General features: G+C 39.4%; 1 protein-coding gene across 1 annotated transcript in view; it reads left to right on the plus strand.

Annotated features, from left to right (window-relative positions):
* Positions 1-25,797, plus strand: part of LOC139349209 (astrotactin-2-like) — a 262,594-nt gene that overhangs the window by 148,190 nt on the left and 88,607 nt on the right. The window contains exon 11 of the mRNA XM_070989796.1: positions 13,650-13,800. Coding sequence (XP_070845897.1) covers positions 13,650-13,800 — 151 coding nt within the window. The remainder of the gene's footprint in view (positions 1-13,649; positions 13,801-25,797) is intronic.

Raw genomic sequence — 25,797 nt, forward strand, 5'->3', positions numbered from 1 at the left:
AAGCCTTTTGCAAGGAAGGATGGGTGAAAATCCTCCAAACAAGAACTGAAAGACTCTGAGCTGGCTACAAAAAGCCTTTACAAGCTGTGATACTTGCCAAAGGGGGTGTTACTAAGCACTGACCATGCAGGGTGTCCCAACTTTTCTTTCAGGCACTTTTTCTTTTTCGTTACTTTGAAACTGTAAAATTCTTAAAATATGAGAGAAGTGTATCATCTTTCACTTTATGCTGTTTGGAAATTAGGTCATCTTTTACTCACTTAGCTATTCACAGTCAGAGAAAGTTTGACCAAGAGTAACTGTAAATTTAATGTCTCATAAATACTGCACATGCATTGTTTAGTTTGGAGGTTCTCAACAAATACAGTAAAATCAGTGTTTATGGAATTCTACACTCAATCTCTGCAGCTTGTGCCATACAGGAATACTTAATAAGCTCCTTTTTAACGTGTATAAGTCCAAATACGTTATGCCTTTACTTCAACTATGAGCTGTTCCATTTTACTAGCATTAGTGTTGATGCTGCTTTTCTGACTTTAGCACATAAGTTCATTACATATGACATTCCCACATGGCTATTTATCAGGAATTTAGGGATGTCAGTGGTAGCTCATTTTCATGGCTGCCTCCTTACTGTTTGTCTACATAACTGGCTATAGTCACTAGACAGCAATATGCTTTTTCCTGGCATAAGTTAAGCAATAAAGATGAGCATACTGTATGTACATGGAAAAAGGTTTAAGCTTAAGAAGGTATCACAAACATAAAGCTTCCTTTGCTTTAAAGAATTACTAGAACAGTGTAAGACAGCTCAAATGCAATAAAGGGCAAAATACCCATTAAGCATTTAATCAGGTCATTAAATCTTCAGAAGGTCTCAGATTTAGAGGACTAAAGTGACAAGAAAAACGGCAATACAAAAACTTAACTTTGGGCTATGCAAATAGGCATGTAAAAGACAAATCCAAACAGGAAATTAGTGTCAACAAGGTTACAGATTTGGCAGTCCTACAGTGAAATGACAAAATATTGGCAACATAAGACTTCCAGCCAGCCAGCCAGCCAGCCAGCCAGCCAGCCAGCCAGCCAGCCAGCCAGCCAGTATAGGTGCTGGCATGCATCAGTGCGGCTGAACATCACAAAACATGTCAGAGCTGCAAATGAAAACAATTACCCGTCTAGGGAATCCAGCTGACACCTGCCTGGAAAGTGACTTTTTATGTGAACAACCTAATTGCCATTGCTGCATAAACATATTACACTCATTGTCATATAAAGAATAAGCCATTATCTTACCTTGTCACCACACAAAATAAGTTTAAACCATCTTTCAATAATAATCATCAGCACACATTGTAGCACACATTTATTAAAATATGGATGCATGGAACCAGAACTCCATGCAAAACATACATGTGTCACTACTTACCCCAATCAAATATTTGCAGGATGACAAGACATCACATTCCCAAGACAAAGCTGGACTCAACAGGAGTAAAACAAAAACATATCACTTTACTTCAATAGCACAATTCTGCAACTTGAATTACATGAAACACTAAAAATGCATGATAAATGCAGCACATGAACAAAGTCTTGTCTGATTCTCAGTGGCATGGTGAACTCTCAAAGGTGGTGCTGTAAACAAGCTCGTGTTTATCCAAAGATGACTGAATTTGCCAAAAATACTTTGGGCTTTTGAACCACCCCAAAGCCACCACTAGATATACAGAATTCCCTCTCTATTCAAATGCTTTGGTAATCTTTACATTGTAAGAAGGGTTTTGTGTGTTTATTTGGAATGTGAATCTATTTTTCAGAATTTAAAGGGCAGATTTTATGGAGCCCCAACACCAAAAGCTTTCCAGTGTGCAATCGCTAGATAACTGAATGAATGGTAAGATGACAGACGAAGAGACACCGTCCTTGCAATGATGAAGTTTTTTTTTTTTTTTTTTTTCCAAGTGTCTGATGAATTTGGTTGACCATTGTGTCAACAGAGTATTTGAGGTCATGGGTACTCAGCCGTCTCTAAAAAAAGGTCCACAGGCTTGACCGTCCTCCTCTTCATCCTCTCCTCTGAATTCTCTGTCGCCCAATTTGCCTTTGCTTTGCAAACTTTGACAATGACACCTTGCTGCTCACATTGGCAGTAACCCTCTCTAACCACTGACTATGTGTGAATGCACCCACAAAAGGTTGGTCAGGACTTTGAGATGTCCTGTTTCAGGTATTTCTGCCTTCATGGGTAGATGGCTAATTAACATGGGGAATGTCTCTTTAAAATGACCATAACCCTAACCCTATGCACTTGAGAGTGCCCAGACTGAGGGTACTTTAACAGTGATTACGGCTGATCCCTACTGATTGGAAACACACTTAACATGGCTGAGGTAGTTTTTATGCCCTGACAGCGAACCTTGGTAAGTACGTGTTGCATGATTGGAGCAGAGCAAATGTCAGCACTCAGACTGACCCAACAGAGGACAATCATAACAGAGAGACTGTTGATGATATAGCTGAAAACATCATGCTCAGCAATGATCATTCATGGCTCTCACATTGTAAACAGCGTTTTAACTCTATAAAAAGGGTCTCATCACCCCAGCAGGTCATGAGCTGCACTGAAAATGTATTAAAACACATTTATGCAAAACATGCTCACTTTATCTGACTAGTAGATTTCTCAGAATCTTCTCTGCACCCAACACTCTCGGGTGTGATAGCAAAATTTCAATAAACTAATTTGTTATTCAGAAAGCCTAAATCGCAGTAATCCATGTCTAATGTGCATCGTATGAATTGTTGTTGCAAATTGCTGTCTCTCAACTGCTGCAAAAAATCCAAACTTTTAACAGGTTTTATGAAATGGCCTCAGGAGCAAATAACTCCCAAGACAATTGAACACATCTGCTAATTCTAGCATAAATGGAATTTGTGCACACCTCACGATTAATTAGAAAATGTATGTCACTTACTTTGAAAGAGGGTTTTGATCAGTGATGATGAGCTAAAAAATGAGGACATGTTTTAGAGCTACAGCAGTTTTCAGCCATGCGTCTGCTATTATCAGAATGTGCATGACTGAAATCCTGAAAGATCTCCATTTAGCTTGGAGGTAAAGCAGTCATTTCAAAGCAATTACTTCTTTTGTGCATTTTCTTTTCTTTCTTTCTTTCTTTCTTTCTTTCTTTTTTTTTGGACTTTCACTCAAGTGCCACCATTATTATGTGATGAATAGACCTTGCAGGGTTACAGAACAACAGCAGGTGCAAATTGAGCACTTCAGGAGAGAGCAAGAACTTAGCTTTTGTTTACCTCACAGCAGAGGAGCTCCATTTGGGTTAGCGCAAGTTAAGCTGTTCATCAGTGGAAGGACGTGCCTTCATGGAAGTAGCGAGCGTGTCCACTGTTGTCACTACCTGACATTATACAAGCAGTCTTTTTACAATGTACTTGTTCTGCCTCAGCATATGAGCTCCACTTAGAAATTTGTATTGTTAACTACAAGGGAGATGTTAGATCTGAGAGTATATGGCAACATGGCATCTTACATATAACTGTAGTAACAGATAGAAACATCAAGAAGGCACCCTTCTTGTATGACAATGCTAGTTAAATTGTTGAAAGATTAAACAACTTCACACCAGGAAATAAATGAGACTTTTAAAAATATGGAGGAAGAAATACATTGTATAACTGATTAGAATATCCCACTTCAATTGAAATAAGTTAACGTTCTACATTTGGTTAATGATTAGTTCCTGTAACATAGGAGTATCCATCAGATTGTCATGAATAATGCAGACAACTCATTATCCAAAGCATTTTTGTGGAACAAAATCCTGTGGGACCTTATGGAGTGTCTGGCTGATGCACTTTCCCAAAGTGTTTATGCAGGCATTGATGTAGTCAGTCAGTCATGATAGACATGTTGATGCGGGAAGTGGTGAGATGCACTGGAGCTGTGGCATTTAAAAGGATGCACCCCCGTTTCATTCCTGCCCATCGGCTGAGTGACAGAACCAAATTAAATGTATTCTAGGTGAAAAATGTGTCAGTTAAGCTAAGCACAGCTTTTAACTGAAGGTGTTTTGTCTCCTGATATCGTCACCAAACGTCACACTGATCAGCCTTTTAAATCAGCTTGTCTAAGATTTCCACAATCACTATGTTTTTTTTGGGGGGGGGTGTTTGTTTTTTTTGTTTTTTGGTTACAAGTTACAAGCATTTCATCAAAATCACACACACACTAAAAAGACAGTTCAGTTTAACTGTAAAGGGCAGTTTGATGGAACTTTACATATATGTGCTAAAAGCAATTAAAAAAAAACTACTTTAGTTAGTCTTGTGATACAGCCACAGACCTTGCTTGTTGTTTTTAATTAGAACAATTTTGTACTGGAATTGTCCACTTCTTTAAAACTCAGAATGAACCCAAATAAGGTGTATGAGAACATACTAATATAGTAATAATACAATAAAACAACAGAGTTGATTATTCGGCATACACAGCAAGGAATTGATTAAGAAAAAAGTCTGTTTTTAAAAGACAAAGATAAGGTTTGCCTGGTCTCCTCCGGCAAATCATTCCAGGGTGACGGGGCCCCGAGGATGGCCTAGAGGCGGAGAGAGGCTGGCCAGTAAATGAAGGTTCGATCCCCGGCACCGACAGGAGGCTGCATTCCAGCTGCGAGCCGATGACTGGTATCACATCTATTGGTGCTCACCCTGGAGCAAGGCTGAACCCCAACCCTGCGCTCTGACCTCCCTGATGAAATGCACAGGGGGGCTGTACAATATATATAAGCGTAACAAGGAGAGATATGAAAAGACAAATTTAGATTGCCTTGCGTAAATTGAGGGGGAGTGTTGTCTCAGATAAGCAGAGTCAAGGCCAAACCTGACCACAGCTAATCTTGTTTTTTCTGGTTACTCTTTCAATCCCTGGAAGAAAATGAATGATGTTTTAGGATACAAAATTTAAAATACAGGTATGTCTGCAGTGTCCATCCTGATGCATGCAAATTCACAGGGTTGATTGTGCAGAGCTTGTTAGAAGGTTAAGACCTGTGTGAAACAGAACATGCCTCCCTCATTTCTCTCCCTATATACTGTACCTTCTTGATAATATCCTCTTGATAAACAGCATTAACTTGCTTGACTTAAAGGTTACCAAAAACAGCTTGTTCAGCCATTAACCTATAAAAGACACAAGTGATCATAGACATCATCTAAAGATTTGCTCCCTTTATTCTTATTATATTTAAACTTAAACAACTTTACCTGTTTAGTCTGTGACATTTAAAGGCAGACACTGCAGAGGAACATTCATTCCAGTGAATGTCCACACTGCACCATAAGGCGTATTGAAATACAGGAAACATAAAAGGGATAAAAAGGGTCATAACAATAAAAGCAGGCCCTCTGCTTTTGCAGTGCTCAGCAATAGCTGTTTTTTATTGCTTGTATGAAAGAGATTATTTACACATCCAATACATTGTGTACATACCACATTTGAAATCACTCTTTATCCATGTATCAGCTTATTTGTCTGATTGTCTGCATGTCTTTGGGTGGTAAATACAAAGTCATAAAGGCAACCTCTGACACAAATGAACTCATGTCTGTGAATTTGCCTCCAGTGAAGACTTGCCTTGACAAAACCCTTTGTTCAAATATTCACCCTCTTTGCAAGGTTTTCATTTAACAGCAGGACCCTGTACAGAATGCAAAGCATGAAATATGTTCTGCTGTGTGCAGTCTTTGGTCTGGTTAACTGATCAATAACTGCACCAGCATTGGAATTCAGGCTGAGCCTTTCCAGTTGTCTTTGGCATGTTGGGAAACAAGGAGCCAGTGTATATTCTGTACCTAAGCCATTATTATAATGCAAAAGATTTAAGCATACCATGCACTTTTATTACATAAAGATTCTTCTTTTTCTGCTTACAACTGCAGAGTGCAGAGCTTTGTTATATGTTCAGTCTCATCCCAAACATTTATTTTGTCAAATTGTCATATTATCAGAATTAGTTCCCCTGACGCACTGTCCCACAAGTGAAATTCAATCTTTTATTTAATATTAGTTTCACTTTTTTTGCTGCTTGTTGTTGAAAAGTCGATATGTCAACAAACACCTCACAAATATCACAATATACAGTAATTCAGGCACTCTAAACAGTGCTCAAAGGCTAGCAGTTTTGTCAATAAGGAACTGTTAGCCCTAAATAACAGCTGACACACTGGTGATTAATGAACTCACTCACTGTGATCAAGTGAACCATCAAACTGTGACTTTGCCAGTGCAACTGCAAGAACTTGACACCTGCAAAAAATTAAGTACATAAATCCTACTCCCATTACTCCAAATCTCCATCAAAATGTTTTACAACTCTACACTCAAACCAAAGAATTGATGTATCAATCTTTATTTTATCACTTAGCCTTACCTGCTTTCTTCACCCACTACATTTTTCCTCAGTGATTACAGCAAGCTTAAAGAAAATGTACTCTATTCAATGACGAAAGTGCTTGATGAGAGTCAGCATATTTGTGGGAAGCTGGAACAAGAGCATTAATCAAGTGCTGGGGCAGACCAATAACGGGCTCTGTAATCATGCTGGAGCAGCGCTCTAACTTTGGGCTGCGCCGCCTGGTCATTCATCATCTGGAAAAGCAAGAGGCAGAGAGGGAGATTAATAACAAGTACATTAGTCAGTGTTTAGATGCAACCAATGTGCTTCTGGGTCAAGCAACAGAGCCATGGTGCCAAAAGAGATGATCTTGATTAGCTAATGATTTTGGGGAAAAAAAATAAAAAATAAAGAAGAAACACTCACACTGTTGTTGATTTTAGTAACAAATAATTTACGAATTCCAACAGAATAAAATATGTTTAAATGTCTTTGCAGAATGATGTATGGGATGCTTTGCTCTTCAATACACCTACATGAATCAGTTTTCAGGCTGCTGTTAATTAAACAATGACAGAAAAATGTTGCTGCAAACTTTCCACACTCTGCCTTGATTTAATATGTTGTGCAACATTTTAGAAACAAACTTACCAGTGGTCTTAGTGAGAGTGTTCTTCAGCATTTGTTTTCCTTATTTTTCTCCTTCCGTACTGTCTTGCAACAGGCATCTTGGAATTGATTGTTTTTTTCATCTTCGACTCACTATTCCCTCTATCCAGAAGGAGAGCCGGTTAGCATGCACCTCACAGCTGAGGCAACCCATTATTTTTGTCTGCCTCACCTTCCCCACCCTCTGTTTTCCTCTGAATTAAGGAGTCATTTGTCAATGCTTTGAGTGCCTGCCAGAAAGAACTGATGCAAAGAATGCCATGTGTTGTCTGTCTAATTCAGAAAAATTGAGTTGCCAAATAAAGGGAAGAATAAGACATGGGAGACCGTGAGAATGGGAGACAGCGAATGAACTTTTTTAGATTTTGGTGGAATACAATAACAGTGCAATATTCCTTTGTGGCAGCGCCGAGCAAGGGTGCAAACCAGAGGCAGTGATCAATGAGAGTCTCAGTTGCAACGTGATCCACTTTGTGTGACAGGATCACCATAGTTATCCCAAACCAACTAGTGGTGAAGAAAAGTAGACAATAAAGCCCTTCAACAGCAGACCCACACTGACTTTTCCTTTACCCCTAACCAGAAGTCTAAGATAAGGAAGCAAACATCATACAAATTTAAGTACCGTCCTGCTACTTGAGGCACATAAACCTACAGCTACATAGCACTGCTTTAAAATCACAGACTGTGCAGTCAGGCTAAGCAACTATTACTTTGCCCCCATCAGTCTACTTTATCATACATGTTGATTGTGTTAGGTATGCTATACATTTGCAGTTTAGCAATACACATATGTATACAGTAATCTAAAGTATTCATGGTGACTACTGCTTCCTGCTCATGGTGGAGTGTGGAGCACGTACCTCAGCTTTTTATTAATTCCCTAATCTCTCCCTTAATGCAGAGTGCCCTTGAGCAGGGGGTGTTTGATAGTGAATTGGGATCAGTTTGAGAGAGGGCAAGTCTTCACAGACCTGTGTTAAAAACAGATGCTGTGGAGATTATCCCCACAAATACTCCAGTTAAGTATTACTTACTCAAGATAAAGTACAATATTCAGACAAATCAATCCAAGTACATAATGAGGCCAGTCAGCAGGAGTGCCCTGATTATCTGTGACTCATTGCTTCACAACACTCTTGATCCTTATTAACTATTTAAACTAGGTGTCCCCAAGATCAAGCATGATTCAAAAATTGCAGACATGGATTTGGTGCGCCGACCATAAAGCTTGTCCCGTTTCTAACACATTCACGCCTCATTAACATTCAAATAAATCCACACACTTTGTTAAATAAACATACAGTTCAGCTTCTGTTGTGTTCAGCTCCCATGTCTCAAATTTAGGCGTGTAGTTTATGTAGCTATGGGATTTCTGTGTGACCTGGGCCGCTGTGCGTGACGGCTTACCAGCCATTGTTGCCTAGCAACAAAAAATAAGCGTATATGCGCAAATAACAGTAATAGTTTTTCTCTCTGCATTACCCAGCCACATGATGGTGACCCTCTCATCCACCGGGAGAAAATCCAACTGTGCAGCAGCCAGCCACTGATTTGTCACTAGTCCCACAACCGCCTGGCACGTCTCGCCATGGACAATGCCTGAGTAGGAGAGAGTCCCCCATCTATCAAGGAGTTTGGTTCCAGAGCCAAAGCTGTGCATAGAGGTGAGCCCAACTGCATTTTGTTGGTACCTCTCAACTCCACGCACCAACTCAGGCACCTTCCCCAAAGACTGATTACGTTCCGTGTTCTAAGGGCTAGGTTTCATTGCTGAGGTCCTTGGCTCTGGAACAGTTTACTAGCTTGTTTGTCCCAAGCAGATAATCAAGTGGTCACTGTCATTTGCTCCTCTTGGGTCCCTGACTTTTTTTTGGTTCGGACAAAGGCGGTGGTCCTTTAGATATCCTGTGGGATGTGCTTTGGCAGCATCAGGTGCCAGAGTTCTTACACTAAGGAGATGTGTGTCGCTTTTTGTCATTAAGACAAGCACATTGAATGTGGGCTTCAGACTCTGACAAGAGTGCAGCTGCTGTGTTTGATTTTCATCAAGGCACAGCTGAGGTCTTGAAACTGGCCAGTTCGGTCATGATGCAGACTTTCCACTGCGTTCGGAAGATCTTTGCTCTCTGCCTTCATTGGTCTGTGAGCTATGATGTACATCAGAGAGTTTGCAGCTCAGTGTGGCAATGTGGCACATCAATATCCTCAAGTCTAAGGCCAATACACCTGAGTAATAGTTGTGACCAGAAGAATTAGACTGAGAATAGGCAGTTGGGTCCTCCACAAGGTGGCTGACCTCACTCTGCATAATAGGGTCAATCAAAGATGACCTTGGTTTTGGGCTCCTACTCCCCCACACTGACAGTTGAGGTGGTTCAGGAAGTCAAATATATTAATATTGAGGCCTCAGTTTGTCTTTGTAAGAGGTGGAGAACAACAAATGTTCTTCAAGAAGCACAAAGTGAAAGTGGGTGAAGTTACTGCACAAAAGGATCTAGACAGTACTGGACTTCTCTGACATCAGTTACCCAGCAGACTCCATCTTGAGCTAATTTTGTTTCTGTAAACTGAATATAGGAATGTGTAATTATTGTAGCTCTACTCCATTCTAACCTATTCCTCATGAGAAGATTTTATTAAAAAGTATATTATGGCTAAAGATAGATGATTGAATTTTATGCATGTCCTAGTGGCGAAAATAATGATCAACTCTACCAACTGTCAAAGCAAATATGGAACAACAAACAAATGTGAACTTTGAAGCAGTTTTGCAGCGTTCTCTTTTAATGTATTTGGAGAGTTCAGTTCACATATCCTCTGGCTATCCTAAGAATACTAACCCAAACAAAGCTGAATAAATACAATTAAATACAGGAATCTGAGATATTCTCCAGTGAGTGTGGTTAGTTGACCGAAAGGTTAATTTCACACCCTGTGTACAAATACTGTCTATTCTATTTGGCCTGAAGAAAGGCATGTGTCTTTCAAAATGCTTGACTACAGCAGAGCTGCTCATGGGCCCAGCAAAACATTAAACTGTAATATACTGCCAGAAAAAAGTGTGTTTAGAGGGTTGCATTAGTGCATTGATCTTACGAACTGGGAATTACTGAGTAACATCAATACTACTAATGCATAATGGGTCTGCCATAACCACATCAACAGTTTCTATTAGGGGCCATAAAACATTTCTTAATCCAATGCAAACAGAAGGTGACACTTTAATTATCTTAAAATATTTTAGTCTAATAGTGTTGTTTAAGGGTCTGGTATCTAAAATGATTAAAATACTGGAATTGTAAATATTGTTGTTATGTCATGGTCCATCTTGTAGTCAGCAGACTAAAACAATTCTGAAATACAGTTTGTCCTGCTTCGTTGAAGTCATTCATATCCAGATTTGCACAAAGTGCAAGAGGACTACCATATACTTAGACTGCAACAAACAAACCAAGCAAACTGACTCCATTAATCAAATAGAAGAATGTCCACATTTTAGACTGTGTGACTTTCTGGGCTGTTTTGGTAGATATTGTTTATTTTATAATCGGAGTTTGTGACAGTGACTGATTTGCTATTAGCAAAGCAATGTGTCAGGAAAAGTTTGATTCTGCAAAGGAGATAGTTCCAATGTGTTGTCAGCATGGTAATACTTCACTGCTCAAACAAGCAAGACGTGCCAATTATGGGCTGATGTGCTATAAATCTAACATGAAAACCAAATATTTAAAATGAAAAGCCCTCGCTCAAAACAATGTGAGGTGTCGCACCGCATTCCAAATGCTGATCACACATGGTCAGACACTGTGAAAATGAAAACGATACTATTTTGTAATTGAAAAGGTTGGTAGACGGTGTTTGCCCACATCTTCTCGCAATACATCCTTGCTTATATTAATAAGATATGAATTTTGAAGGTATTTTTGTCAATGCTGTGCAGAGCATTCCTGCCTTTTTGATGAATTTTAATGTTTTGGCTTTCATCTTTGCCTGAAGCCAATGACAAGGTCACAATATACAATTCTTTTCACAATTTTTTATTTTTTTTTAAAAAGCAAATACTGAGTCAATAAGACTTCCCCTTGCTGTCTGTGCTCACTGAAGAAACTTTGCAGAATAAATTACTTTGTGATGTTTATATCCACTCTGACAAGAGGTTACTTGGGGACATTTTTAATCAAATTAATAGCAACATCAGTATGTATAGTGTTGGTTCAGTGGCCCTTTCAGTTTCTTCTTTCAAATGACATTGTCACATAAGCACCCAAGTACATAAAGACAAAGATGCACGCAAACAGTGACAGTGACAGTACGCCAAAATCCTCCTTGCTCAGCAGGGCATCTGTCATCCCATCATTTGAGATCGTGTTGCTGTTTGTAGAGTCGAGTTGCCCTCACAGCACAGTGTGGTCCCTGTGGTCCCATTGCAAGAGACAGTGCTTTTGTTTCTTTGCAAAGAAAAACACAGGGGTTGCTTACCCCTTCGTTCACTCTGACAGCGGGCATGCAGAGCTCAGTGTATGGGTATGGCTGAGCATGCTGAAGTGCACACAGCAGCAGAGTTATACAGCATTGGTCAAGATGACATTTCTCTGAAGAAAGCACCAAAATCCAGCATTTAGAAATGATAGATTCCTCCTTTGTTTAGAATGATTTAGTGGCAAAGTGTTTCACACACACGCACACACTGAGTCGTGTTTCCATAATTTATGGGGGCATTGCATAGATTTACATTAACTTCCTCGAGATTTACCCTAACCATAACCACTACTTGCCTAAACTTAACCCTTACCTGAACCTTAACCCAAGTCTACACCCTAAAATTTAATGACTTACTTTGTGAGGACTTGCTTTTTGTCCCCACAATGTGACTGTGTAAACAGATTTATGTCCCCACAATGTGAGGAATACACAGACACACACACACACACTTGTACTTCAACCCTTGTGAGGACACTCATTGACATAATGCATTCCCCAACCCTTAACCCGCTGGCGATGACACTGTCGATAGTCGGTCCACCACTTTGATCTAGACTGAAATATCTCAAAAACTGTTCATTTTGTTGAATTAATGTTTTGTCCAAACGTTCATGGTCCCCAGAGGATGAAGCCTACTGTCTTTGGTGATCCCCTGACTTTCTGCATAGCGTGACCACAAGGTTGACATTTGTGGTTTTAGTGCCATGAAATTTTGGTACACACATTTATGCCTTTGGCAATCCCATGATATTTTAATCTAGCGCCATCATCAGGTCAAAGGATTAATTCACCCAATACTTTGGTTTATGACTAAGTCCCTGCAAAACTAATTATATTCCCATCAAACTCAGCTGTTCGTATTCAGTGCTGATTAGCAAATGTTGTACTCTAAGATGGTGAACATAAGAAGTATTACTTGCTAAACATTGGCATGTTTGCATTGTCATTGTGAGCAAGGTAGCATGCTGAACTTAGCAATTAGCTCAAAACGGTGCTGTGTTGAAGTACAGCTTCACAGAGCCACTAGCATGCCTGTGGTCTTGTTATAAATCCATTTTTAATTTCTGTATAAATGAAGACCAAATGTGATTTGAATTAAGTTTTATTATTATGCAGGTCTCGTAAAATACATAGTTCCACAAATGAAAAATAATACAAAGCTATCCAATATGTTAAAAAAAATGAAATGCATTCATTTAATACATTAAGTTAAATGAATTAGAAATCAAGGAATGAGGAATACATTAATTTGACTTAATTACCTTATATTGCCTCTGTTTATACTTGAGTGTTGATGCATGCATTTGTCTGTTCTTTTCCTTTTTTTTTTTTTTTCCTTCTGCCAGCAAGGGTAGGCCTGGATGTCTTGGCCTTGGATTAGTCATTAGAGTTTATGGATGAAGAATACTGATTCCCTGGGCTCTCCATCAATGCACTGTGACAAACATGTCCAATTAATGCCAATGAGCTGATTAGTCCCAGACATGACCCACCATGAACCAGCATGAACCCCTGCATGCGTCACTCCACTAAAACTTTTGAACCAATTGTTTAAGCCCTAGGGATGATCCATTTTAAAGTACTATTTATTGGGTTTGTTAACGTTTGCTTTTGCAGTCAGTCACAAAATAAAGCTCACAGAGGAAATCTGTCATATCAAGAAACAAAACTTTCCCGTATCCAATAACAGGTCTGTTATTCTTAGTGTTCATTTTCCACATTTACATTTCATTAATATTCTAGGCATTAAGCTGACTTTTATACCCTTTCATTAAAAAAAAAAAAAAACATGTTTTAAATATTAGAAGTAGTCATTAATTGCAGGTGGAAGGGTAAAAGCCACCAAACCGCTGCAATTTTATCACATTATGTACAAGCATGAATAGCATCTTAATTGCAATGGAAACAGCAAGGTTATGAGAGACTGCTTTCCAGGTGGTGGGGGGATTATGTTCCGCTGCTCAAGCACTCTTTTTCACGAGTCATTACTTGTACTGGTATGTCCTTATTTACACTGAGAACACATATGCAAAGGCATCTGTATATTCTTCATTTTAACATTGTTTTCTTCCATAACAGGGAGGAGGCCATGATGTCCACTTACTTTGAGACAGTAGAGGACCTACTGGCGTCTTTTGGGCCTGTCCGTGACTGCTCCAAGGACAATGGTGGCTGCAAGAAGAACTTCAAGTGTGTGTCTGACAGACAGTTAGACTCATCTGGCTGCATGGTAAGTGTGTTAAATTCATCTGTGTTAATAAAAGGCCAGAGTTTAATAAAATTTGAATTTTATATGTACATATATATATTTTATGCATAATGTCTATAATGAAGTTGATTTTGATTTCTTATGGCAGTAAGGGGCTGTGTGTATGTGTGTGTCTGTGTGACAGATGTGCCTGTCAGTGATAGACCTTCTGATGAAAGGCCTTGTAGTTACACTTATCATCCACTCTGTCAGCTGAACTGATGCTGAGCTGTAGCTAACTGGCTAATCAGAGTGCAGAGGGTGCTGACAACTGACTTCAATGAGGCAGCAGACTAGAGCCCAGCAGTAATGCTGCATTGGAACCCTTAGTCTAGCTCAACACGCAGGAGCTACACATGCATGCTGTCTGGGCACCTAGCATTTGAGCTTCCATGTATTTTAACCGTAATTGTGCTCCTAAAATTTCCCATAGCTTTCGGGCACTTATCTCACCCTTAGGGTTGACACCGGGACTAACAGTCAATAAACAACAAATAAAAAGCAACATAACTGTACTGTTCAGTAGCTGCTGCAGGACTTTGCAGCAAAAAGACTGAGTATAGAGGTGATATGAGGTATATATATTAAAATCTACATAATCATCTCCTTTTACTGTTCCTTTCCCAAGATAATGCTACTCATTAAATTTGTATGCCATCTGCTATATAGCACTGTGTTTGAGAAATTTCCAAGCAGTCTGTAATACTTTATGTGCAGTTTACAGCCATACTTAGTATGCTTTGGTGTTACTGTATGCTCTTTAGTGCATATGTGGATACTGTGGAGCCTATAGTTTGAAGCAATAATGGCCAACACCATTGCAGTGTGTGCCCCTGCATTCACTGTACAAAGAACCTTTAACAGTAAAAGACAGTGTGCTTCAGTGTGGTTGAAGTACATGTGAGCTTACGGTGAGTACTTAGCCAACTTAAATTTAGGGAATACACAGAAAATAATGACTATGATGGAGATGTTTTTCACGATATAGCATGGATCAGTAGGAACTGGTGAGGGTTAGGGTGCTAGTGCTTCCATTTGAATACTACTATTATATGTATAAAATGTAGATATGTAGAAAAGTATCATTATATGTGTAGTAGATTTATTTACGTCCCTCTGTCATTCATAAACCTTAGCTTGATTTTAGATGTAACATTGTAAACCGCAGTGCAGAAGACATTTACTCCTGGCATATTTACAAGTACAGGGTGACTGGAAACTTCCAGTGCCAGGCTTTTGACAGCACGGGGCGGGCTTGGGTTGTAAAGTAATTAAATTGATGAGCCATCTCAATTGCTGGAGGATGGTTTGGCGAGTCATTACGAGCTTGGACGGGGCTATAAATCGACTGGTCTTTTCGTTGTTTGTGTCGACCAAAGGCAAACACTGATACAGCAGTTTTCTTGTTTTTCTTTCTTTTTCCTTATTTTACTGGCAATAAAGAAAGGTTTTCTTCTATTCTACTGTGGATACTATACTCATGAAACCCCACTCAGCAAAACTGGTGTTAGTTTTTATTATGTGCTCACCACACAACTGACATTGATCACAGGTGATGCGTGGTATACCTGACTCTGCTGTCATGTGACACTATGAATGCAACTCTTTACAGAACAAAATAAATACCAAAGTAGTGCTTGTAACATCTTCAGCAAGAGCCTTTTATATATAAATGAAGTTATTCTGCCCTCTGCAACTCATCCCCCATGATTTACCTCCTGCTGTGTTACCATGACGACTATTCTACATTAATAAACCTGAGTCATATTACCCATCATTCATCAGAACCAAGACAGTTTCCAGCAATGACATATTTGGCGTCTTGTAGCCATTTGTTTATGTCTGAGATATATTTTCGTCAAAATGTAGTATTAATTAAATTATAATTGTCATCATTTTGTTGCAGATGATATGATAACATCTTGTAATAACCCCAGGTCTCTGCAGCTGTTTGCCGCTCTTCAGCTGTGGCACCCGAGCACCCACATTATGGATAATTTATTAGAAGTATGCATAAACGGCGATGGGGTACTGTGTCACTCATTCCTAGTGACACAGTAAGTTAATGCGGCCTCCAAGTGATTCACACATTTCATACCTTTTTCTCTTTGTTCTGTGACATTTTAAAGGCTTTAGTTTATTCTCTGCATCAAGAATAATTTACACAAGTGGCATTATTTATATATGTATATCAATATATGAAAGGTAAATGCATTTGGTTTGGTTTATGATATTCACAGTTTTAATATCGGCTTTTTGTGCCATCATCTTAAATTTAATGCATTTTCTGGTATGTTTGCATTTATTAAACTAAAATATTTCTCATGGGGCTTTGCTATATTACTGTACATACAAATTCAATCATTGATTATGCACACGTGCTTCTATAAAATAGCTGATATCGGTGAAATAATTTACAGTTAGTGGTATCTCAACAGTGATTCCAACCATGTTTTATGTATTTTCACACTGGTAGGGCTTGTGCATCCTATACAGTGCTGCAGAAAATTGGACAGGCAGTTTCCTATACTGAGATGAATCCCAATTAGGCCCAGAGGTGGAAGGTAGTAGACACTGGAGAGAGTGTGTCTAAAATATGAATGAGTAAGTGCTAATAAGCCTTTGGATTGTTTGTCAAACTCTATCCCACGTCAAGCCCCTGAACATACTGTGGCATGTTTTCTTAACAGGTCTCACACACATGCATAAGCTAAGACACAACCACAATGTGTTTTCCCACAGCTGCCCATCAGCGCAGGTAGGACCTTATCAAAGAACTGCCAGGATTTTGCATCTTAAATAAAGAAAATATAGAGCAGAGAAATGACGAGAATGCATACATACTCATGTCCTATTCGAGCTTCTTCTCCCTCTGGACCTCACCTAAGTGTGCAGTAAGTTTGGAAAGTTTCATCTTCTCACATATTCAGAAAGTTTAAGTGCGGTATAAAATATTTCTAAAAATGATTCAGAACGGCCTCACGCCTCTGTGTGCAGCTGATTAATACACAGACAAAGCCTCCTAGTCTTCAGATTAACTCAGAGGATCACAGACACAGTGGTATTATTTTTCTTTTCTGACTCTTTTGGGTTGGTGTTATTTTAACCACCCTTGTCAGAGTGGGTGCTAACACAGAGCAGCGACATGCCACACGGGGGGCTTAAAATCCATTATCAGAGTCAGTCCCTCAAGGCTGTCTGCTGCTCTTAAGACAGTTGAAATGCATTTTCTAAGAATTAAATTAGTCAGAGCTGCTGCTGAAGTTTTGAAGACATTGCTTGTTCCATTTTTGCCCGTGTTCCCTTTCTGCTGCTGCTGCTGAGCCGGAGAGGATGACAGGTGGTTTATTCTTGTGCTCGCTAACCTCAGCTTATAACAACAGCTGTTCTAAGTGCGGGTTAGCCATTTTAGACAGGTAATGTTTTTGTGTCAGCGCCTTCCTTTTTCATCGCTTGGTTCATCAAACACCAGGCATGTTATACATTACAGTCTACAATGTGCTGGGTACAACTGTATATTTTGCTGTTTACATTACAGCCTTGATCATACTGACTTTTTTTCCACTGTGGCAAATGGACAGCGGTGATGGAAATGTTTCAATGCTAATGGTTGGTTTAAAGAAAGAAGAGAGAAGAAAATGATAGATTTAGTTTGTTTTTACTGAGTTTCAGTGAGAAAAATGCTCTGCAGTATACAAGTAAATAAACACAATTCAAATATTCATCACAAAGCAGCAAAAAACACAAATTGCACTGGTATATTATAATTTCAAATTAGTATTATTCAGTTTTATTTTAATGTGATATAATTATAATGTAATTCTAGTGTTTTCATTACCCCTTCCATTTGCTATGAGTATTTTAAAACATGGTATTAAAAGCTACTTCTATGGCCTGACATAATAACTGTGGGTTTTGACATGATGAGAGGTAATGAGGCACTTTTTCCAAGTAGAGCATTACTGTAGGCTAGATCCATGTAGATCATACGCAATACCATTACTAGAAAAAAAAACTATATATATTTTAACATGAAGTGTATCTCAACTAACCTAGCAGGAGGCTAAGTTCAGTTTGCCAGTAACTATGTTTACTACTCCACAGTAAATCTCTCTTCATCAAAAAGACGCTTGAAACTGGAGTTTAAGATGAACCAACTTCTCGTATGCTGGAACAAGACAAGAAAGTCTGTGAAGCTGCACTGGATCATCTGCACTGTCTGCCGTGTCGAATTTGAAAACTGAAAAAACAGAAATTCAACCTCTCTTTTAATGAAGCTGCAGCACAATAGCAGAGAAGTGCAGGGAAGTTCATTGAGCAGATGTAGGTTGTGTGAACAGCAACAATCTAGCATTTACCCAGTGGTGCGGAATGAATGGTCAAATTCTCGTTGAACCTGTGGTCAATGTGCCGTGTCATCCACTGTGTTTGTGTGAGAAAGGGGCATTACTGATGCACTCGGTGAACTCTCCTGGGGCTGCTTGGTGGAGTTCAAAACTCTGTAAACATGGATTTTCCTGGTAGCTTGCCATTTTTAAAGTTTAAGTTTGACAACTGCAGCATACTGTGGTTTCTGTGCTTTTAGGAAAGGGTGTAATGTTTTCCTTTATGGCACGTTGTTGTATCCTGCTACGGTATCTGTCTTCCTAATGGAAGTACTCAGAGGCTGAGCAGATGGTAGGATATTAGTGGCATATCTTTCATCAGTTGATGTCCCTTTTGGGACATCTCTGGTAAAGTTGTTTGTATGCAGGGTTGGCAAAGATGTATTCTTTAACGTCAACGACCATCCGAAGGTTTAATTTTGGCCTGCCACACTGCTGTAGTTTATAACAGTTTAGAGAAGACAGATACTGTTGTCTCCAATCTCATTTTAAGGCACTTGCATACTCTCCCAGTATGCAGGAGTTTATTAAAATGTGTGGCACACTCCAAAAGTCAGGAATTAAATGATGAGTTGTCAGTGTGGAGCCAGATTTACGCTTGGTTGCCTCTGGTTTGCATAAAGAGTCAGCAGGGAGGAAAAATGGCAACTCCACCCGAACAAAAGTTTTGTGCAAACCCTCATCCCTTAATCGCTCTACCCAACATCCACTGTATGTCCCCACAGTCCCGTGTTCCTGACAACTGAGCATCATGACTCCCACTGCTCCTCTGCACAGCACAGCTCAGTTTACCTCATTACCATTGAATTTCAATGCTTTATGATTTAAAGCAAATTGCGATAATTCTTTCATCCTTACGGTCTGGCACTGTTGGTTAAATGCCGGATCAAGTGTGTCACTTAGTGCACTACGGAGATCCAAATAACACCGCTGCAGCCACGGATGGGAGTTCAGATCTGTGTACAGTGGAACACAGTTCAGTAAGACCTCAAAGGGGAAAGTATTTGCAGCATTACAGTAAAACAGCAACAGTATGAACAGCATTAGTGAACAACTGAAGCAGTGTTTTAGTTTTCTGTCACGAATGCACCAGAATGTCCTCTCTCTCTCATGCCTTCAACATTTTATATATTACTTGACAAATTTTTGAGCTGAAATCATTTTCAGTCAATTCAACGTGGCTCAATTCCAAACCTAAGCAAACAGTCAGTTGATTAAGAAAGAGTATTAAATCATCCCTAAGTAACAGGTTAGATACGCCAAGAAAGATTAGTATTTCAATTTCCTCTCCCTTCTGATAATACAACATAGGTGAACTGGGTTTTGACAGGAAATACAGACGGTATCTGTTATTCTTTGTGGCATGATTGAGTGATGAAGAGGAGCAGAAAATATTTTTCACATCTAACAGTGAAGTGTATTGTTGCTATATTTGTAGTGAAATCCATCTCTTTGTATATCTCTGCCTGAGAGGCTCATTTCAGAGAATCCTTCTGAATTATGAATGAAAATGATCCAATCAGAACAAAGCACTTTTACTCATTATGTCAACATTGACAACACGACTAAAACGTAAAGGTGTGTCCAGTATTTGTGTCAATATCCCTTATTTGCCTTCCTGACATAAACAAACATAACTCATCATTAACAGATAGTGTCTCCATGGTCTTCATTATGTGAGAAAGCAAATAACAGCAGCTCTTAAATGCCTTTGACCGTCAAGCTGGGCTGAAAGCAGCATAGTCTGGTGGAGTCGCAGGACGAAGCCATCCTTCACCCTCATAGTCATCTGCTGTAGTATTGTCAAAGCTAAAGAAGGGTGGAGGAGAAACAGAGGCAACATGGCCTCAAATGCAGTCTGTCTCCATAGTGTAAAATGGACTTTAATGGATGCAGATTATTTGATTCTCCTGGTGCAGAGATTTGAAGATAAGTGCTCAAGGTTGAAATCATCCTGTCGCAGAGCCAAGCCTGTGAGACGTAGAACAAGGAGGTATGTTTTTATCCATCCATGCATATATGTTTGCAAACCATTTGCATGCCAAAAATATCAAAATAAAAAACTACAAGCTAAATCTTTTAAATAGCAACATCTATTTTTTGCCTTTGGGCAGCACCATTCCCCATAGCTAAAGAGATAACTGTGAAGATGAAGTATGAATTCACAGGAATATGAGGAACAAACAGCTGGGTGGAGATTTCTTATTTCTCATCTGGGACTGTATCACACCCTCGCAAGCATTTATATATTTATTTATTTTTTTGCTCTTGCAGCGATGAAACTGTTGTGCCTAATTTAACCCATTTAAGCAGTAGTGGAGCTGCAGTGCATACATCCCTGCCACCTCTAAACCAGATTAGGTTGTCAAGTATGCTTGTAGAGTATTTGATTTTTTCCCTGCCATCACCTGTCAGTGTTGTTTAGAGCTGTGCTGTTTCAAATACTTTTCTTGTTATGTGTTGCCTTGTAGAGACCCCGCAGGCACATTCCTTATATTGTCTTGTAATTATCCACATTTTTACAACAGAAAAGATCCTCTCCTGCCTTTTGCCCGTTTGCATTTCCCCAGCCGCGTTCTGTTGTTGACTCCAAAGGTCGCAGTGGGACTGTGTATAAATCCTTGATCGCTGACTGTTCCTACTTTTCTTACGATCTCTTCCTTCTCTGAAATGTGTGATGTACGAACATCTGGCATATTAATTTTGACAAGATCATTAAGAGACAGAGTTCTCAATAGATTATGCTCAGTTCCTGATTAAAGCTGAGGACGCTAATGGCTAATTAGGAAAATGAATGGCAGTCATTCAAAATGTGCGAACTTTAATTTGTGAGGTGATCTATGGACATAATATGTAGGGAGATATGTGTACATTCATCATGCATACTTAAGTTTTTTCATTTGTCCTTCCTCTTGCTTACCTTGTATAATCCCCCAAGTATAGTGTATAGAGGAGTGAAATACCATCCCTGTGATACTTAATGGTGTCATAAAATTCTCATTTGTAATTGCCCCCAGAGAATACACACATAGTCAGCCCTTCGTGTTAACGCTGCTGTCATACAGTGTGCCCATGCTCAGATATAGCAGACAGGTGTAAAAGAGAAAAGGTAATATGTAAACAAGCAATCCATCACATCTAATCTAATACTTAAACCTATCAAGTATATCTGATTGAACTTGCAATCACGTAGACACATCCACACTTGTGTCTAATGTGCCCTTTTTGTTGCTTCTTTTAAATTTTTAATATATTCAATAATAAATTACTCAATTGTCAGGCTCTAATGTTTTTTAATGTATTTTCACTTAGTGATCAGCTGCCAAGCTGGCAATTATGGTAACAACATTGAAGTCAGTTGACTCTGTGTTTCTTGAACAAAGTGTTGAGCTGTAGGGATCCAGCAGGCCTGCTCTCATTGTGCCTCCATCGCAGAGTCACTACGGAAGAACTGACTGAAAGCATTCATCTGAAATGCAAATCCTCCCCCTCCCCAGCCCTCGTGTCTTTGGAGAGTTGTCCGAGCAGAAAGAGCAAGTAGCTAGTGGGCAGCACTAATGGCTAACCTTAAGTCCTTTAATTCAACCGTGGAGTGCTGCATGACAATTCTGAATTACAGACACCTTTTCCCACAGCTCTGCCTCAGTGTGATGAATGGCCCCAATCTCATTCTGCTGAGGAAGTAAGCATTACATTCATGAGATACAGTAAATGGATCTGATACTGGACAGCTTTCCCACTGAATGCCGAACATATGGGGCTTTGTTCAGAACACACATGTGAACAATGCGTATGGTTGCACATTTATCTTTTTTAGTGTTTGGCGGAGGTTCTCCTAAGAGATCAAAAATGCTATCGTTCAATTTGTTTTGCAAGATTTGTAAATATCTACAGGCCAGAGAGAGCTGATGTAAGCTTATATCAGGATTCATTCGTGGAACCTGCATTCATTCAAATCTTATATATAATGTTCTCACCACAGTAACATGAGCTTGTCCTTGTAAGACAGCTGGCGAGGCTTAAATCTCATAATTAGGAGAAAGAACACCTTGATTACACTTGATTGATTCACTAGTGGTGGTGGATTGGAAATCATGCTGTTGATTATCAAACTAAAGACTCACGATGACATCAAACAGTCCCATGACCCGTCAGTATACTCTACATCTATTTACATAATTGCTTTGGCAATTGTTAGTGCATAAAATGGAGAGAAAAAACATCCTTGAGGTGGAAACCAAAGCCTAGCATGAGTCTGAGGGTCTTCCAAATGTCCACACGCATCATTTGATAAGCTTCAGGTGGAATCCTCTGCTCCTCTATCTCTCCTCCCTCCAGTTTGTCCCTTGGCTGCATTAAATCTTGTGCTTGGTGAGTTTCGCAGAAGCCTTGATAACTTGAGAGAGCGGCTGCTACTCTGAGGACATTCAAGACTTTGGATGTTTCACATTTAGCGGTGGTGTGCTTTCCAGTTTGAGATTTTATTGCTGGTGAGATGTTACCAAAGGAAAAAAAAAAACTAGAAGGACACTTGGAGAGTGCAGACCTCTGCCAAGACCAATAGTCTTTTATGATATGCAAATCAATCTGCAAGCGCAACCATCTCAGCTGTGCATTTTTTATGTACTTCGAAATAATTCAGATACTTTATACACATATATTTGTGAAAACCAGAAATGACGTTTCCATAGTCACACCTTAGTTTAAGATGAAACCACTGTCCCTGAGCGCTCCATGACTGCTTTCTGAATGAAGCTTGAGCCCCTACATGTGCAGGCTAACTTCACTGGTAACCTTGAATACGGATTGGTACATGGAGTCATCATATTTCTACAACTAGCTTTGCTTTGCTGCTGTTGAACTTAACTGCCATCTACTGGATTTTAAAATGTACGGCATTTATTCTGCCAAGGCCAAATTTTGCCAATGTTAACCAAAGTGAAAAATAATTCGTGTGTCCGTCCTGTGATTCGTATTCACTCTGAGATTTAATGGGTTCTTCTTTGGACTGTGCCCTTTTACCAAGTTTCATGAAAACTGGGCCACAATTTTTTCCGTAATCCTGCTTACACACACAGACAAACAAAGAAACCAAACCAAACCAAAAACATGACCTTGGTGGAGGTAAAGCATATGACAGAATGTTCTTTCAGCACCCAGCGACAGCTTTTATGAAGTCCAGAGCTTTTGTAGTTTAACTGGCAGAAAAGCCTTGTCATTACATTTTTTCACTTAGCTGCTGTAGCTTTAAAGGTCTTGATTAAACAGCTGTCTGTTTATTAGAACTAAAAACTTAATGGCTAACATCCCTATTTCTGTTGTCCTGACCTCAGTAATAAGTTTCATGCTTTTCCAAACATCTTACATCACTGAGCTCTGTCTCAATCCTCTCGTTGTATCTCAGTTTGGCTTATTTTATTCCTGACTTGATCTCCCTCCTAATTTCCCTGTCCTGCATTACACCTTTATTAAAACCCACCAAATGAGGCCTTTAATTGCTTTTGTGACCCAAGCTTTATTAAAAAGGAAAATTTTAATTTGTTTACTGCTGATCTGTGGGACCTCGCGGAACAAGATGTATTGACATTCGAGATCAGTTAGCTGGTTCTTTTGTTGAAAAAAAGGGTTTTAACACTGTCCAGTGTGCACAGTCGAAACAGTGCTGAAGGGCAGGGATGCAATTTTCACTTCAGATTTTTAATGTTTTTACCTTTTGGCACAGTCTTCATAAAAGAGGAAAACAACGTTGTCATTGAGTGGAGGCCCCACTATAAAGCCTTTATTTCAGAGATGTCTATGACGTGTGTGAAAAACCTATTAAACACTCACTTTAATTCACAATGAAATGGTGGAGGACATGATGAGATAGACCGCAGATATTGATAGTCTGCAAATATAAAGTCAGCAGCAGATTTAGTGTTTGCTTTGCGGTGTATATTCCATATATACTGCATAGTGAGAGATATGTGGGAGATGAAAGGAAAATGCTCAACACCTCTATGTACAGGAGGCGGAGAAGTACACCTACAGTCACTGCATGTTACTGAACCGACAAGAACGTACAGCATCTCCCTACCTGATCATCTTCCTCAGTCCAATAGATAGCTGCAAATGGATATGAGTCAGCCAGTTAGGTTTTTGTTAATAGCAAGACACAGCCTTCCCTTTAATTGGTATACTTGAAGGTATTTGACCACTGACAGCGAGCTAAAGCTGTTTCAACACTGACATCACCTCTCTTTTTGTGCCTCCAGATTCATAAATTTCTCACACAGAAAAGAATAAATGGTAACACACTGGTTTAGTGGTCTGCACTTTGAGGAATGGTGGACTGTCTTTATTTTTCTGCATAACATGTTTACTATGCATCATCATACCTCACACAGGCACACAGAACATAAGGAATCGCAGATGAGTCAGAGTAGCCGTCAGTGAAAGTGGGAAACAGTGCTCCACAAACTGTGAAATATTCTCGTGAGTCTCTTACAGTCTTCATTTTAAACCAACAGAACCGTTACAGCGGCACTCACCAAGAAGAAATTACAGCAGCACTTGCAGCTCCGAGAAACGTGATGTGTTGCTTGGTTGATGTTGGAGTGTGTTAATTGGTTGTTGGACTCCAGTCCCAGCAGGCAAAAACCCATCAAATATTCAAAGATGAGCATTTTTCAATAATGACAATAAACTGCTCACAGTATCAATAACTGTTTACAGTGTGCATCCATCTCTCCCATTCAAGTGAACAGTAAAAAAGTGCCTTTTTCCAGCATCTGTCCCACTTAGCAGGATGCAAGATATAACATGACAATCACAGCAAGGACACATGACCAACCTGCGAGACTCGGATGCTCCTATGGGCAGAGAAATGTGCTTAAAAAGCACGAGCATATGCAGTTTTCTTTCCTTTTTCTTTTATTTAAGACGACATCAGCACTCTTGAGCATCATGTAGATATAATTCTTTGACAGTCGGGCCTCTAATTTGATGATGGTAAACTGGAACAGTCTGCAATCGGCACTACAGAGCAATGTATCCGCCACTCCAGGGGCAAACATTAGTGCAAGATATTATATCATTAGTACTTAAAAGAGTACCCATAATATTACACTGACGCCAAATGACAAAAATACTCAATGTCAGCACTTGTGGCTTATTTACTGTATTTAATATTATTGTTATTTACTAATTACATGTTCATGCTGCATTTGCCAGCATCTCCAGCCCCTGCAGGACACTCTTTCTCACCATGAAATCACAGTTGAATAACAACATCTTATCATTACTTGATATGATAAAATAAAGAAAAAATCCTCCGAAATTTTAGAATTCAAGTTATTAGTTGAACTTGACAGTACTTGTCAGTAGTGGGTCCCATCAGGATTCTGCCTGCTTCTAACACATAAGCTGAGCCAGCGGAAAAGTTTATCAAGTGTGACCTCTTGGTTTATTTGTGTAACAATCTTTTGTTTGGATCAGAGATGGATAATGCAGCTCAAATCATGAACAGCAGGCTATTAAGTGTACAAGTTATTAATGGCAAGTAAAATTATTTTTTAATGGAGCCCAGCTTTGTTATAAAATCCATCTGCTGTTA

This window comes from Chaetodon trifascialis, chromosome 20 (assembly GCF_039877785.1).
Source record: "Chaetodon trifascialis isolate fChaTrf1 chromosome 20, fChaTrf1.hap1, whole genome shotgun sequence".
NCBI classification, from domain to species: Eukaryota; Metazoa; Chordata; class Actinopteri; order Chaetodontiformes; family Chaetodontidae; genus Chaetodon; species Chaetodon trifascialis.